The sequence below is a fragment of the Nerophis ophidion genome, linkage group LG02, assembly GCF_033978795.1.
Source record: "Nerophis ophidion isolate RoL-2023_Sa linkage group LG02, RoL_Noph_v1.0, whole genome shotgun sequence".
NCBI classification, from domain to species: Eukaryota; Metazoa; Chordata; class Actinopteri; order Syngnathiformes; family Syngnathidae; genus Nerophis; species Nerophis ophidion.
Window position 1 is genome coordinate 35,931,356 of NC_084612.1, and position 16,453 is coordinate 35,947,808.

General features: G+C 38.7%; 1 protein-coding gene across 11 annotated transcripts in view; it reads left to right on the forward strand.

The window, feature by feature from the left end:
* The window catches only part of mical2a (microtubule associated monooxygenase, calponin and LIM domain containing 2a), a 90,777-nt gene that overhangs the window by 26,180 nt on the left and 48,144 nt on the right, over positions 1-16,453 (forward strand). For all 11 annotated transcript variants that reach the window (XM_061882738.1, XM_061882722.1, XM_061882747.1 and 8 more), the window contains exons 2-8: positions 2,703-3,072; positions 7,976-8,183; positions 11,308-11,424; positions 12,021-12,122; positions 15,441-15,596; positions 15,683-15,783; positions 16,156-16,413. In XM_061882738.1, coding sequence (XP_061738722.1) covers positions 2,812-3,072; positions 7,976-8,183; positions 11,308-11,424; positions 12,021-12,122; positions 15,441-15,596; positions 15,683-15,783; positions 16,156-16,413 — 1,203 coding nt within the window. In that variant the 5' untranslated portion in view covers positions 2,703-2,811. The remainder of the gene's footprint in view (positions 1-2,702; positions 3,073-7,975; positions 8,184-11,307; positions 11,425-12,020; positions 12,123-15,440; positions 15,597-15,682; positions 15,784-16,155; positions 16,414-16,453) is intronic.

The window sequence follows — 16,453 nt, forward strand, 5'->3', positions numbered from 1 at the left end:
GTAGGTGGTGATATCCCTAAATTCCTTGCAATAGCTCGTTGAGAAATGTTGTTCTTAATGTGTTCGAGAAGTTGCTTACACATTTGTTCACAAAGTGGTGACTCTCGCCCAATCCTTGTTTGTGAATGACTGAGTATTTCATGGAAGCTGCTTTTGTACCCAATCATGGTACCCACTTGTTCCCAATTAGTCTGTTCACCTGTGGTATGTTCCAAGTAAGTGTTTGATGAGCATCCCTCAATTTTTTCAGTCTTTTTTTCCACTGGTGACAACTTTTTTTAAACATGTTGCAGGCATCAAATTCCAAATGAGCTAATATTTAAAAAAAAATAAAGTTTCTCAATTCGAACGTTAAGTATCTTGTCTTTGCAGTCTATTCAATTTCATATAGGTTTGAAAGGATTTGAAAAATCATTATATTCTGTGTTTATTTACGATTCACACGACATGCCAACTTCAGTGCTTTTGGGTTTTGTAGGTAACAATCACAATGTTGTATTTTATTTATCAGCAGAAACACCCTGTACATATTATAGATCACTGTTTCAAAGCAATAGGGCCCCCCGAGAGGCTGCCAAAAATATCTGTTTCTCAGCTGTGGTGCGTGTGGGCCACAGCAGTACTCGGTTGTAAAAGACTTAAATGGGTTGAAGTTGAATAGAGCTTTTCTACCTTTAAGGTACTCAAAGCGCTTTGACACTACTTCCACATTTACCCATTCACACACACATTCACACACTGATGGAGGGAGCTGCCATGCAAGGCGCTAACCAGCACCCATCAGGAGCAAGGGGGAAGTGTCTTGCTCAGGACACAACGGATGTGACGAGGTTGGTACTAGGTGGGGATTAAACCGGGGACCCGCGGGTTGCGCACGGCCACTCTTCCACTGCACCACGCCGTCCCTATCACTTTTCCACCACTTGTGGCACTAATGACAATATCAAACAAATTAAAGAAGTGGGCACAAATGACAATATCAAACAAATAGAAGAAGTCTGGCATTGAAGTCATAGAGAAGTTTTTTCAGTTCAAAAATTATGACTGGAGTGGTGATGATGTATTTCATTTGCACTTAAATTGTATTGACAGTTTATATGAGAAACAGATATATTATTATTTATTATTAGGTTAGAATTTATTTATTTTAGCACTGCATAATTGTTTATATTTTTGTAAATTTAGTTTTCATAAGTCCCTCCTTTTGCAGTATTTCTGATTAGTTATTTTTTAAAATCAACCTGACCTGAGCCATTATAATAGTCATTTAATTATAATACAATAATTTTGTTTTTATAATTTTTTTTGTGTGTGTTTGTTTTGTTTTGAACGGCATGTTCAGCTTGCCACTTGCCTGTGCATGAAAAGTGCTATATAAATAAAGTTTGCTTTGATTTCATATGATCTGACAAGTTTTATCATGTTAAACTTTTAAGAATTATTGAATATGAAATTTAAGAATAAGATTATTAATTCAGTGTTAATATATTTCACAGTTGTAGAAAACTTGGGCCCCGAGGTCAAAAAGGTTAAAAACCCCTGTATAAAGCACATGTTACAAACATCTAGTACCACTGGCAGTATAAGAGTTAAAGGGGACCTATGATGATATGAATCTAGATTTAAAATACTTCCTTGTCGATTAGATAATTAATAGGTATTAGATATCCGTTGGTGTACAGTCTCTTTTATAACTCGTTTTGTGAGATTGTCTGCAATATGTTTGTTTGTGTAGGTGTCCGCAGATTGCAAATTAAACTACGCCCTACCCTCACCAACAGTGATATAATTCCATCCATCCATTTTCTACCGCTTGTCCTTTATGGAGTCGCGGGGGTAGTGTAGCTGCACACAGACAAAAGACGGTGTACACCCTGGACAAGTCACTACCTCATCGCAAGGCCAACACAAAAAGACAACATTCACACTCACATTAATTCCTCACTATACAAAAGTCCTGGGTTCAATCCTGGGCTTGGGATCTTTCTGTGTGGGGTTTGCATGTTCTCCCTTTGACTGCGTGGGTTCCCTCCGGGTACTCCGGCTTCCTCCCACCTCCAAAGACATGCACCTTAGGGATAGGTTGATTGGCCTCACTAAATTGGCTTATCTTTTGAAAATGTACACTGTCTAAATAAGAATATATCTGGAAGTTGTCACTGCTATTTTTCTTCAACACGATCGAAAATAAATTTCCTAAACATTATATAAATTCCCCTGCATAAAAAACGCTGCTTTTAGCAGCGTGTATGTTGTTGATCCATGTCACACATTGGTGTTAATATAAGCACACTACACAAATAAATAAAAACAATACTTTATCCTACCTTTTTTGTGTTTCCTCATAGCTTGAAGCAGAGTTGCTCTCCTTCTGGCTGAGAGCTTGACTTAATGTCCAAATAAGTACATCCACCTTGCTCTGACATCACAACGTAGCCCGACTGCAAAACCCCGTAACAGAGGCAACAAACAAAAGAAAAAAACTGTACGGCCAAATCCTGAACCTTATGATTTGATGATTTGCCATTGTAACAACAATATTGAGTCCCCTTTAAAGCAAACAAGTTATTTTTTACAGGTTCATTGAAAAAGTAGGCCTTTTTTTTAAACCTAAATATGGTCATCTTAAGCACAGTAATGTAATGAGGCGTCTCTGTATCCTTCGCCCCAAGATGACGTAAGTCTGTTTTTTGCCTCCTCAGACGGGGCATGATGGTGCGGGCCAAGCACAGGGTGTAGCCACATCTGGCAGAGCGCTTGCAAGAAGCACGAGCCTCGGCACACCCAAGCATCCACCGCAGTCTTGGAGAGATGGGAGAGACGGAGGAGGAGAGGGAAAACAACTCTGGGAAGCTCTTTGAGGATTTCATCCAGGCTTCCACCTGTAAGGAAACCTTGCAGGCCTTCAATGTCCTATGTGGACAGCTGGACCTGGAACCTGGCGACAGCAACCTCTACTGCAGTCTGAAGGCTAATGTCACCTTCTGGAAGGCCAAAGCACTATGGAGCAAACTGGACAAGAGGATGTCCCACAAGGAGTACCAGAAAGGTCAAGCCTGTGCAGGCACCAAGGTAGGAAAAAGGATTTGTTTTACACTGGTATGTAATTTTTGCCAGATAGTGATTATTTCTGATGCTTGAAAAATAGTTTATCGTGTATGTGTGTGGTTCCATTATGAAAAATATGCTTCATATAGTGCAAATCTGGAAATACTTGACGGTGTTATTTTTAAGTTGTGTGCAATAGGTTTTATGACCTCATAGTAATATGTATGCCAAAACAAATAGTAATTACATTGCTTTGCAAACCAACTGGAAACTGTAATTTCCCTCGCAAGTTGCAGAGACAGAGTGGAGAGGTTTATCTTAAAAACAGAAAGAAACTAAAGACAACATTTTGTATAAAAAGAAAAGTCAGACATGCTTTTTTTTAATGAACAGTGAAAATATTTTTGTTCGTGCTTTTCAATAAAGCAACAATAAATAATACATCTTAAATACATTTGACTTGATTTACAAACAAATGGCCAAAATCTTCCGTTGCTTTACATATAAAATACAATTAAGAAAAACATTCAGATTCTAATTTGCTGTGCAGCCTGGAACAAAGTTAACACAAAAAGTGTGTCTAAATTCGGCAGTACGATACGACGGTCCTGGCTCGATCCCCGGGCTCGGGGTCTTTCTGTATGGAGTTTGCATGTTTTCCTCCTGTGACTGCGTTGGTTTTCTCCAGATACTCCGGCTTTCTCCCACCTCTAAAGATATGCATCTGGGGATAGGTTGGTTGGCAATCTAAATTGGCCCTAATGTGTGAATGGGAGTGTGAATGTTGGCCCTTTGATAAGGTGGCCCACCCAAGTGCAGCTGCTATGGGCTCCAGAACCCCGCGACCCCGAAAGGGACAAGCGCTAGAAAATGGATGGATGGATGTCTAAATTCTAGGTAGGGAGCTGCCTTTATGAGGTCATGTAGTTAATTGATCTGTCTGCCCTTTACTTGTTAATAATGTATTTTAATAAAACATACACAACCTACTTATACGTGACAACTACATTGTTCTTGACTTATTTTATGTCAACTCAGCCCCTTGTAAAGAGACAGATGTGATATTCCTCAGCACTACATTTTACTCACTGTCTCTGTGATGTCATGTCTGTGATTTGTATTACATTGCGTTGTTGGCGAGAACTGTAATGCATAATTTCATGTAATATATGTTGTGACTTCATTTAAATTGACTTGTTTGTGCTAGTTTGTAGCGGTTTACTGCTCATGTTCACCAGTGGACAATATTGGTTACAGTATGTGGGCGTCGTTTCCTCCATGACAGTGGGGGTACAAGTGACACAGGAACTGCAGATGTGCTGACTCAGCAGATGTGCAGGAAAAAGCCTCGATCATGTGGAAAGATATGTCAGTGGAAACAGACTGTTGTTTTGATTTGCTTAAAGTGCAGTTCTACAGTAATACAAATATATTGTCATGTTGGTTAGAAGAAACCTTTACTTAGCTGGCAGCAGTGGGTAATTTACATCATGCTTACTGATAACCTGTGGCATCGTGACACACTATGTCATCACCTACATCTCACAGTGGAACAAGAGGAAAACATGGTGACTCATTGCTGTTACCAAGGAAACAACTACCATTCACACATCTTTTCCAGCCATCGTCACCTGGTTTTTAGTTGAAAGCTCTGTGGAATGTATCTCCATCTTAAGTTTGATATTAGTTAAATGAACTAGTAGATGGGTTTATAGAAAAAAGGGCTGGTCTTTATTGATCATACTACAAACGTACATCATCATGACTGTAGGTTAACCTCAACCTTTTTTTTTTTTTAATGTAACTGCTACATTAAAGCAATAGTATAGTAATTTCTTTGAAATTACAGCTTTTTGATCATCTAGATGTTGTCATGGATATCTCTAATTGCATATTACTGGACCATGTTGCAGCTTTTTATTCCATCAGGAATGGACAGACAAGTAAAGAACCAGATGTCATCTTTTCCCCTGACTCATCTTCTCTTAGGGACCTAAACAGTGTAAAATTTTAATCTTTCAGTGATTTAAAAATACATCACAGACTTCCCACAATAGTGTCTTGGAAGTGTGTTTCCTATTAAACCCTAGTGGGAACACTCTGTTTCATGTGTCTGGAGCTTTAATGCTAATAAGTTGTTGTCCACATCTGTGCTTCTATTATTATGCACTTTATCCACTTTTTACGTATTTGTTGTAACGCTACACCTTTTCAACTGAATAGATATAATCGGATACCAAATACCATCATATGAAACAACTAGGGCTGCCAAAGTTAACACTTTAAAGGGGAAATGCACTTTTTTGGAATTTTGCCCAACAGTCACCATTATTATGAGACAAGAAGACAGATGTATTTTAATAAATGGAGCTTGTGGAAGTTTATTCTAGATCATAAGTAATGCTTCTCACATTGATAGTAGAAGGATGAGGACATAATCAGACAAATTGGTTAATTTTGGCATCCAATATAGACACTTAAATGGCAAGAAAGACACAAAGACGATTGGTTCCACACCCCCCTTTTTCTTTGCGAGGAGTATGAGGCATTCTTCATCTAAACTGTAATAAATCAACATTTTATCAATTGGCATCCCAGTGACAGCAGACATTGCAGAGTAAGTGATGTTTTATTTTTGTTGGCTCTCATGAAGTCTGCAGTGAGTTGATAATCAGTGATGTCGTTGAAGGAAAAAGCAAACGTGACATGTTTTTGAAATTATCGCATATGTTTAAAATGAACAAAATATGTAAATATTGCGTTATTATAAATGTCCCTGTTACTACATTACATATATACTTACATATTGTATAGAAAACCTTGATGACGGTGTTTGGATATTCTTTTAAGCGCTATATTGGCAGAGTAGAGCGACTCTCATGGGCTCCGTTTTAAGTGGATTTTTGATAACATTTTTTTACTAGTTAAAATGCCTAAAAAATGCAAACCATACGTGTGCTTCCAGCTTGTCTTGCTGAATGAAATTGTAAAAAAGTGCAGTTCCCCTTTAATTTATACAATTATTTGCAACAAAAATACGATTATTCACACAATTTTGACCGCACATGCATTTTTTACCTTAACTGTGGATGGTTACCCAAAAGCAGGAGCACGTTGCTTTACAGTCAGGTCAATGCATATGTCCGTGCAAAGTGAGTGAGATGTCTCCTACTGTTGTGCTCGGTGGCAAACTGTAAGGACGTAAATAACATACAGTCAAGAAAAACATTTAATCCTGTAAGACATTCTGACAATACATTGCATTTAGGTCAAAATATTGCTGTGATTTTTCAAAGTTAATTTCAATTATGCATGCAAGTTTAAATGTATTGCAATTAATCAAATTGCTAAAGTGTGATGAATCTGATTATAAATGTAATCGTTTGACCGCACTAAAAACAACGTATCATTATGGAGTGGGACAAGAGGACGCAAACATTAGCAGCACGAGCATAGCTGTTTGAGCTACAGTGCTAACATTACACTCACATTTGAGCGAACAAAATGATACAACTTACAGTTCCTATTTCTGTAGCTGACTGACAGATAGTTGACAGAGTTTCAGAAAATATTTTAAGATGTGTAGCGAAGCCTTTCCCTCAATACTGTCCTCTGTGAAGTGGTGGGTGAGCTCATCTAACTATAGGGATAAGTGAGAGTGGTATCATAAACACTGTGTTTGCTTTTCTATTAAAAGTGTGGCATCAAGTGACAGAGATGATACAATTGTTGTTCGTAAACAGGCTCTAAGAAGACACACTAATGATAGAATATCATTGATTAACGTGGAGCCCGACTAAAAAAAGAAGTTGAAAAACTTATTTGGGAGTTACCATTTAGTGGTCACTTCTACAGAATATGTACTGTACTGTGTAAACTGTACTGTTTCACACAATGTATTCTCTTCCTTTGCAATCTACTAATAAAAGTTTAAATCAATCAATCAATCAAGTGGATTAGTCAATTTGCATATTAAGAGAACTTGAAAACTGTCTTCCTGGCCATTCCACTTGTCAATCATGAGATTCGTCTCCACTTAATGTAAATGTAGCACATACTATAGCGCCTGGTCTTTTGTTTTGTGACAGTAATTACTCTTTGTATTCCGCCAGTTAGAAAATCTTTTCCAATGTTGCTGGTCATTGGCTGGTCCAAATTTCATTACAGGCAGCAAGTAGACATCAGGGAGACTAAAGATGTATTTTTCGCTGTTGATGTTTTCTTATTTAAGGTAGGCAGGCATGGAGATACGTTTACCCAGATATTTTTCTGGGTGAATAGACTAATATCCCCCCAGAAATCCTGGTTAACTGCAAAGTAGGACGGTGGACCAATTCAATGGTTTAAATATACAAGTGCCCCCTTTTGTCCATATTTATTTGTGTTTTTTATCACCAGCATGAACAAACTTCAACATTCATTCTATTCTGCATGAAATGTCAAAAGAACAAAAACTATACAGTTCTTCTCATGTTTAAACGTTTAGAGGGGAAAGAAGAAAACAGATATCCAGACGGACTTGCGTCACTTCTTTCATCTATCTTCCAAAAGCTGATGTCATTTTTTTGGGCAGCCGTCTCTAAAACCAAGGCAAGAGAGACGCTGTAACTTCAATCAAGGTGACTTCATGCGCTTTGCAGCCAAGGCTGACACATGAACAAGATCTCTGATAATGACAACCTGTAATCACTGTTCTCAGTGGTGATCATGGAATTTGGCAACCTCTTCTCATTGTTCATCTGTTTTTTCTAACAATGAGACCTGATGAGGTCATTTTATGACTGTCCCGACTCTGTCTGGTGTCTGGTAATGGTAATCTCTGCATGTGATTTAAGTCTGCAGCTTTTTTAGGAAATAAACTAAATGTCACTTCATTATCTAACCAATGTGACACCCAACAATACTCATTAACAATTTGTCCTCCTAGTGCCTCATCATTGGAGGAGGTCCGTGCGGCCTGCGTACAGCCATCGAGCTGGCCTTGATGGGCTCCAAAGTGATGGTGATCGAGAAGAGGGACTCCTTTTCCAGAAATAATGTGCTGCACCTTTGGCCCTTCACCATTCATGACCTGAGGGGCCTCGGGGCCAAAAAGTTTTACGGGAAATTCTGTGCCGGCGCCATAGATCACATCAGTAAGTAGTACTTACTGTAATTAGCAGTTGTCAGTTTGAATGACAGCTGTGATATGCTGTGCAGCATTATATGTTTTGCTTCTAAGTACAGTTTTACAAATATGGCATTGAATAAAATGCTGTAAAACAATACAGTTCATTAATTTTGGGCCACCACTAGCTTGGCTGCTGGTAAAAATTTTGGTGTAGTGCCATGTTGCCTTGTTGTATTCATTAGGCTTGTTTTTGTAAAAATGTTTTGCCTTAATTGTGCATATTTTTCTAAATAATAATCAATATTCACATTTGTAGGAATTATTTCATCACATGCTATTCAACTGTATGTGATGAATAAAAATTCATATAAACCTTTGGCCAGTGGAACCTCGATTTACTAACCTCTCGTTTTGCGAACATTTCGATTCACTAACTGTTAGATTGAGCCAAATATGCCTATGTGTGCGAATCATTTCTTAGTGCACAAACCATGTCTCTGTGAATGAACGCTTCATTCATGGATTTTATGTCCTACTGGCAGACATAGTGTGCTTGCTTGTATTGAAGAGATTGACGTAGCGTGTTTCGTACCACAGCAACTTTTCAATTGCGATGAGACCAGACTTTTCTGCAAAAAGATGCCAAAAAGCGGACATAGCGGAGGAAAAAAAACATTATCTCTCTCAGCAGCTGCTCATTTGCCGGTGATAATTTAAATTCTTTTTTTTTTTAAATGTTTATTATTGTAACAATGTGCTTGTTAAAGTTAAGTTTTTTTTGATTTTTTATTCTTTGTGAGGGCACCAAAGAGACTTCTTTGTGTGTGCTCGTGTTGACAGAGCAGTGCATACATGTCATCATTATTTTGGCTCGTTAATCAAAAGATGGTTGATCCATCACCCACTTGTTATGTTTGTTTGAAGTACTGCAGAGCACTTTATAATGTGTTCAAAGTGTACACACCTTCACTAAAATATGGACTTTTGTCAAGGCTGCAACCCATTCTTGATGATTAAATTGTTTCTTGTGGAGAAATTTGCTTCACTATAGGAACTTTTCTTTTTACAAGCCCTGTTCAAGAACTAGTTAAGTTCGTACATTGAGGTTCCACTGTATAACATTCATTTTCAGTATATTCTGTATCCTAACAAGACAGAAAAATATTTTTTTTAGTCCGGCATTGTGATAGCAACCAGTCTAATTATGGCCTTGTACTTTTACACATTATTACAGCACACTATAAGTAACAACATGACACTGTTACGTTATTTCATGTTTATTGTACACCCACTTATCCAGTTCATGGTACACCAGCACAATATAAGGAGCAAAATATTGGAAACCCTGCACATCATTTTGACTTCAATCTTTGGGTATGCTGATATAGTGTTCATATGCAGGCTGTTCTCCAGTTTAGTTTGGTGAAGCTCTAATGTTATGTCTCGCTCAATTGCTAACATCTTCCCTGCTAACGTTAGCTGTGGCTGCAGCAAGACTGTGTGGTTAAGCTGCTTTGTTGGTAAACAAACTGCTATGATTAAAGAAGATTTATCACTACCTTTTATCAATAGTGCCATCAGAGCGTTTTGAATATAAAATGTCAGCTGGGAGCGGTGGAGTCTCTGCTGCGGAGAAAAGATGAGAAGCAGGGATTCCGCTTCTATTCACCGCTCCTTACAACTACAATGGGAACATATCAGCGTCTGCTAAACATGACCAACAGACAAATCAATTTCCACTTCAGGGTGTGCCTGACCATTGTTTTACAACCCCAACAAGTAAAACACATCATCAACAGGGCGGGGAAACTCTTGAGTCACAGACATACAGAGACAATAACATTAGCGATTAGATATATTAACACGATTGAAAAACACAATGAGCTAAATATGACTAAGTAATTAATCGCAATTAAACACAATTTAAGTAACAAGACTCCTAGACCACTGAACGAGTCTCTGTAAACCCATAATCAGATGATGATAATAGAAAAATGTTAAATATAGAAAGTGTACAATCACGGAATATCATCTCAAAAAAGTTTTGTGATTATATAGGAAATCTCAGAGATGAAATAAAGAATCTTAGAGAGGAAAAAAAAGCACTCCGCCAAGATATGAAGCCAATAAGACAATACCGCTCTGAAGATTTCCATTGATGAGATGGATCACAACACACAAACGAATTATGTAATTGTGACCGGCTTCGTTTTACACCCAGGTCCTATGCCAGAGCAGATGACAGCAGGAGAAGTAGATCCCTGCACGTGATGTTGTCTCTACCGAGCAACAAGCGGTAAACTTTCTGCAATCAAAGGAAGTTGATATGTTGAAATTTTCACCAGCGACACTTGCATTCCACTCTATTGAAGAAACAGCAATACTACACCAGCAGTCATCATCGATAAGTTCACCAACAGGATTTTTTTTAATGAAACTGCTGAAACAAGCTAAGTGGTACACATATGTTCATGAATGAGCACCTCAGTCAATGCAACGGGGACATCGCCAAAAAAGCACACGACTTGAGGAAACCAGGGAACATACAGGGCACTTGGAGCGCCAACTGCAAAATCTACATCAAGCTGAATGGAGGACCAGAAGAAAAAGCACGTCTGTACATTTAATAAAGCCTATAAAGTTTTGACAACATCGATAATTGAGGACACAAGTAGCAAACTAAAAATGATGCAATCTACAATTAACATAAAGAGTACAATGTTCCTAACCATTACTGAATAAGAACACAATCATCAACATTCATTGACATTCATAAAGCAACACAAAATATTGCTGAACAGTAACTTATGGAAATGAAAACTTCTTCCAACATAGACCATAAAGGGCTGTAATTGGAGAATCCTGTAACATTAGAGAAGATTCATTTCCTGGAACATATTTTGTATTGTCTCATGCTTATCTGAGTCTCTGTGTACTCTCACTGTAGAAATTTAAAAAATATTCTATACATTTTCCTTATGAACAACTGAAGGTATCTTAGCAGCTTTAAAAAATGTTTTTTTTATTTTTTATTAACAGCACTTCCTTTTAAGTCTTCTGCCACCTTGCAGGGGAGGCCCCCATCGATTTTTGTTAAATGAATTCAACATTTACTCAAAGACTAAATCCACTGTACTGTTTCTTAACAGGTATCAGGCAGCTGCAGCTCATGCTGCTGAAGGTGGCCCTTATCGTTGGAGTGGAATTTCACATCAATGTGGAGTTTGTCAAGCTGCTGGAGCCTCCCGAGAACCAGGAAAATGAAAGTACGCCCCTATCCAAACAATAACAAGCTACAGGAGAAGATAGACAAGTTGTCACCTTAATAATACGCTCTTTTGTGTGACGGCAGCAGGAAAAGCAACTCGACCTGCCCCTCCCGCGTTGACTTTGCAGCTGTAATATGAATACGCTGATAACAACAAGAGCCTCGCCTAAATATAGACATACTTCTTTCCCAAGCTGCTGAAGCTTAGCCCTAGCCAATAATATAGTGGATTGCATTTTCCACATGGACATGTTACACAACAAAATGCTAAGATTCAAAATGTGAACTCAAAACCCACAAAAAAGAGTTTAAAATATGATGTGCGTGGAGATATTTGATGGCGCATGATGTATTTTACCATCTTTGTTTGAGATCATGCTGGGAAGAAGCATGATCAGAATGTACAATGGCAGCCAGAGATTTCATTCATATGCATATCCCTTAAGCAAAAGCAAGTCATCAGTTTCTCACGCTACGTGGCCATTTCTGTCTCTGCCAAAGAAATAAGGCACAAAGAGAATATTTATATAATGTGTTTTCCCTCCCTCCTCCCCCTCTCACTCCTGCTTTTTTCCGTGGTCGTCTCCCTCTCAGGGATCGGGTGGAGAGCCGCAATCCGACCTGCTGATCACCCCGTGGCTGACTTTGAGTTTGACGTTGTGGTTGGGGCGGACGGGCGCAGAAACACGCTGGAAGGTGAGAAGTCACCAAAGAAAGGGAACTTAACGTGTTGACGCCTAGGGGATGTACTTTTCTTTAAAGGGACATAGGGACAATGCCGTTATATTAAGTTACCACATAAGGTCAAGGAAACAACCGAGACTCAAATAAAATGTTACCACCAGCACTTAAATCACATAACTGGAAAATTTTTTATCTCTTTATGTATGTTCAAACTGCAGCTTAAAACAGTATAAATGTTATATTACTCTGGTTATATTTTAAATGTTTAAATACTGTAACGCACTGCATTATTAATACACAGTCTACAATGTACAGTCTCACTATTGTACTGAAAACATTTATACTAATATTTGAAAATATTTTATTTTCAATTAGTTAACATTTTTTATTGGTGTAATGCCATCCATCCATTTTCTACCGCTAGTCCCTTTTGGGGTCGCGGGGGGTGCTGGAGCCTATCTCAGCTGCATTCGAGCAGGAGGCGGTTTATACCCTGGAGAAGTTGGTATACCATGACAGGGCCAACACAGATAAACAACATTCACATTCACACTCACATTCACACATTAGGGCCAAATTATTGTTGCCAGTCAACCTATTCCCAGAGGTGGGAGGAAGGTGTAATTATTTATTATAAATCAGTAATATTACAGCATGTGAAAGACTTAAGCCGTCGTCTTGTTGGTTCATTGGACCACCAAGGAAAGACATGCGTCTGAGCAAGTGTAGACTTCATTTCTCAATAAACAAAAAGTATTTTGCGTGTTCCTTCTCAGCTTTCACGTTGTCTGCGTCTGCCTCTTGCTCTCTTCCGGGTTGCACGCGCTGCTGCTCGTGTTGTCGTCTCTCTCTCGTTCCTTCCTTGTATGGGTTGCTCTCGCTCCGCACCATCACTAGCCCCGTTCTCTCCTTCTTCTCCCCTTTTATACAGCGAGAGGAGATATGTTAATTGTGTACAAGTGCGCGATCCACACACCTGATCTTGTTTGTGGCGTCGCTCACGGCACGCCCAGCCTCGCCGCTAGATCGCCATCCGCGCCTCTCCGCCACCATCTTGGGCCGGGCTCTAGCATGCCCTGCCTCTCTGTCGGACCGTCGGCTCCGCCTCTCCCCACAGCACAAATATCTTATTTATTACAATTACATTAATGATACTACATTTTATTTATTTTTCTATAATAATTATTACCATGTTTTTGAAATGAGTTCTTTCTCCAAAATAATACAAATTAATATAACAAAATAATATAGAAACATTTGAAATGATAGTAACGGTGATAATTATAGGTACATACTATTATCCAGTATTGTATTTTAATTAATTACTATTATTGTTTAAATTGTAGCGTAATAATGATCATTGTCAATACTGTTATTAGTGTTTACTTGATTAATTCATTTTTTATGAATTCTGGTATCATATTTGTATATACTGGGTCTGCTGATGTCGTTCTGTGTTTTTACTGTTGTCGCTCTCTGTCTTGTCCCCACATTTCACCCCTTTGACTTTTTTATTTATTTATTCAAACTCCTCCTTATGCGGTCCGGTTGCGGAAAACACTTAATATATCCAAACATCTAATAAAGTTCAACACAAATTTGTAGAACGGCCATGATAGCAACTTTAGGGTTTCAGGTTCGATCCTCGTTTCCGCCATCCTAGTCACTGCAGTTGTGTCCTTGGGCAGACCTACTACCAGGGCCACCCACACTGGATTAAATGTAGTTTAAAGATGTAGATTATGGGTTTCATTATGTAAAGCACTTTGAGTCTCGAGAAAATAAATAAAACTCTACGTAAATGTAATTTAACATTAATATTAGCCCATTTGGCTGGACAGGATTGGTTTAAAAAACTAACTAATAATAATATAGTGTATAATATATTATTTTAACATATGTATGTTATAAAATGTAAAACAGCTGTGTTTTCTTAAATGTTTTCAAAGTGGATCAGAAAGCCTATTTACCTACAGTGTACCCCCAATATAAAGGAGCATGTGTGTCTGTGAGCATGTAGAAGTCACATGAAAGCACCAAAGGATCAGAATACATAAATAGAATACACCATAGCGGAGCAGCTGATGCATGCTGGATTGTCTCCATGTTTTTGCATAATTTGTTTTTAGACCGTCTCTGCTTGCTGTGGCCAATACACATTGGATGGGTATTCCTAAAATGGTCAATTTTGTGCGTTTTTGGCTTCTTTCATCATGAAGCAGCCCACAGGAAATGAGTCATCTGCAGCAGGTCTGCTTTTTTTAGTGCACTAATTGTGGCCAAACAGTCCTATTTTTAACTTTGGGGTTAAACCTATTTTCTTTTCTTTTCTGCAATGCTTATCATAAGTAATCTCCTTCATGTGCATGACTGAAAGGCTGGTATGTGCAAAATACAAAACTGAAATGTTCTTCAACTCATGTCTACATTGCAGAAGATATTTAGTAATCCATGTGTGTGTAAAATCAAAACATTCGAGTTTTTCATGATTTTCACATTCCAAAATATGTTGGGTTAATTAATGACTCCAAATTGTCCATATATGTTAATGTGAGTGTGAATGGATGTGTGTACAGTGGAAGCTTAATTTGAACAGAGATCATCAAAAATGTTTGTATAGCGAAGCTATTTTTTTCATAATAAACAATGTAAACATTATTAATGGTTTCCAATCCAGTTTTGAGTAAAAAGTTGTACACACTGAACATAATATAAATAAAGTGTTATACAGTACTGTAGATCAAACTAACATAACAAGGGTGTGATTAATCAACTCTCTATTTACTAATAATGCTAAAACAACGACAAGCAGAACTGTTCTCCTCCTATATGCAGCTGCCCTGCCGACGCACACACACACACACACACACACACACACACACACACACACACACACACACACACAGTCACTAGCCCTGTGGCGCACTGACAGTTTGACAAAACTCCTTAACTTCAACAACCAAGTGGCTCCAATGATTAGGAATAAAACATAAAAAAATCCACTTTACCTTGTTGGTTAATATTTTTTGCGTGCAGCAGAAAGTGGGGGTGGGTGAGATGGGAAGCAGTATCGACAACGCTATGGATACTTCCTAAAAGGTTTCAAACCACACGTTGCTTATCCATTGTTTTCTTTAGACTAATTTTGAGCTAGTAAAACTAGAAAAATGCTGTAAAAGGCTAAAAACACTGAAAAAGCGCCCAAAGTAGCAATTAGCGCAGTAGCTAACAACAACACTGCTCTGCTGACTGAATTAGCAATCAGCCCAGCACAAAATGGCTGTAATGCATTATCTGTCATTATATCTCTCCTTGTGTTTTTGTCCGCAGGTTTCAAAAGAAAAGAATTTCGTGGTAAACTGGCAATTGCCATCACCGCCAACTTTGTCAACAGGAACACGACGGCAGAGGCCAAGGTGGAGGAGATCAGTGGTGTGGCCTTCATTTTCAACCAGAAGTTCTTTCTTGACCTCAAAGATGAAACAGGTGATGCCTTCAGGGACACAACACAAGATGCTGATGTGTTTGCTGCGAGCATCTGACAGTTTTGACAACTCTCCTTTTTAACGCAGGCATTGACCTGGAGAACATTGTGTACTACAAGGACAACACACACTACTTTGTCATGACGGCAAAGAAACAGAGCTTGCTGGATAAAGGAGTTGTTCTCAATGTGAGTTTATAAGTGAATGTTTTTATTCTCACATATGCCAGGGGTTTTGCAATTACTTTCTGTCATGCCCCCCTGTAGGGGATTGTTATTATATAGGGGACACTATTGAGAACCTGATATCTATTTAATTAATCGGTGCAAAACATTGTGAATTTCTGGCTCCAGGAGTCATAGTATCTGCAACAAACAATTGCCAAGTTATTTTAGCCAGAGGATTGTGTAAGCATGAATAAAAACACTTACACTAAATGTCTCACTTGCTTACCTGCCCCGTTATTTAAGAAGAGAAGTAACATTACTTGTGTGTGATAGCCCCCCAGTGGTTTAAGTGTGAACCCTCACCTCGCGTTTATATTGTCTTGTTGTTTGCAGGATTACATGGAGACGAACAGGCTGCTGAGCCGTGATAACGTCGACCAGGAAGCACTTTTGTGCTATGCCAGAGAGGCTGCTGACTTTGGCACCAACTACCAGCTACCCACGCTGGAGTTTGCCATAAACCACTGCGGGCAGCCAGACGTGGCAATGTTTGACTTCACCAGCATGCACGCCTCTGAGAACGCCGCTCTCGTCAGGGAGCGATTTGGACACCAGTTGCTAGTTGCTCTGGTGGGCGACAGCCTGTTGGAAGTAAGGGATCAAGAGGATCACTGACTTTTTGATTGACTAT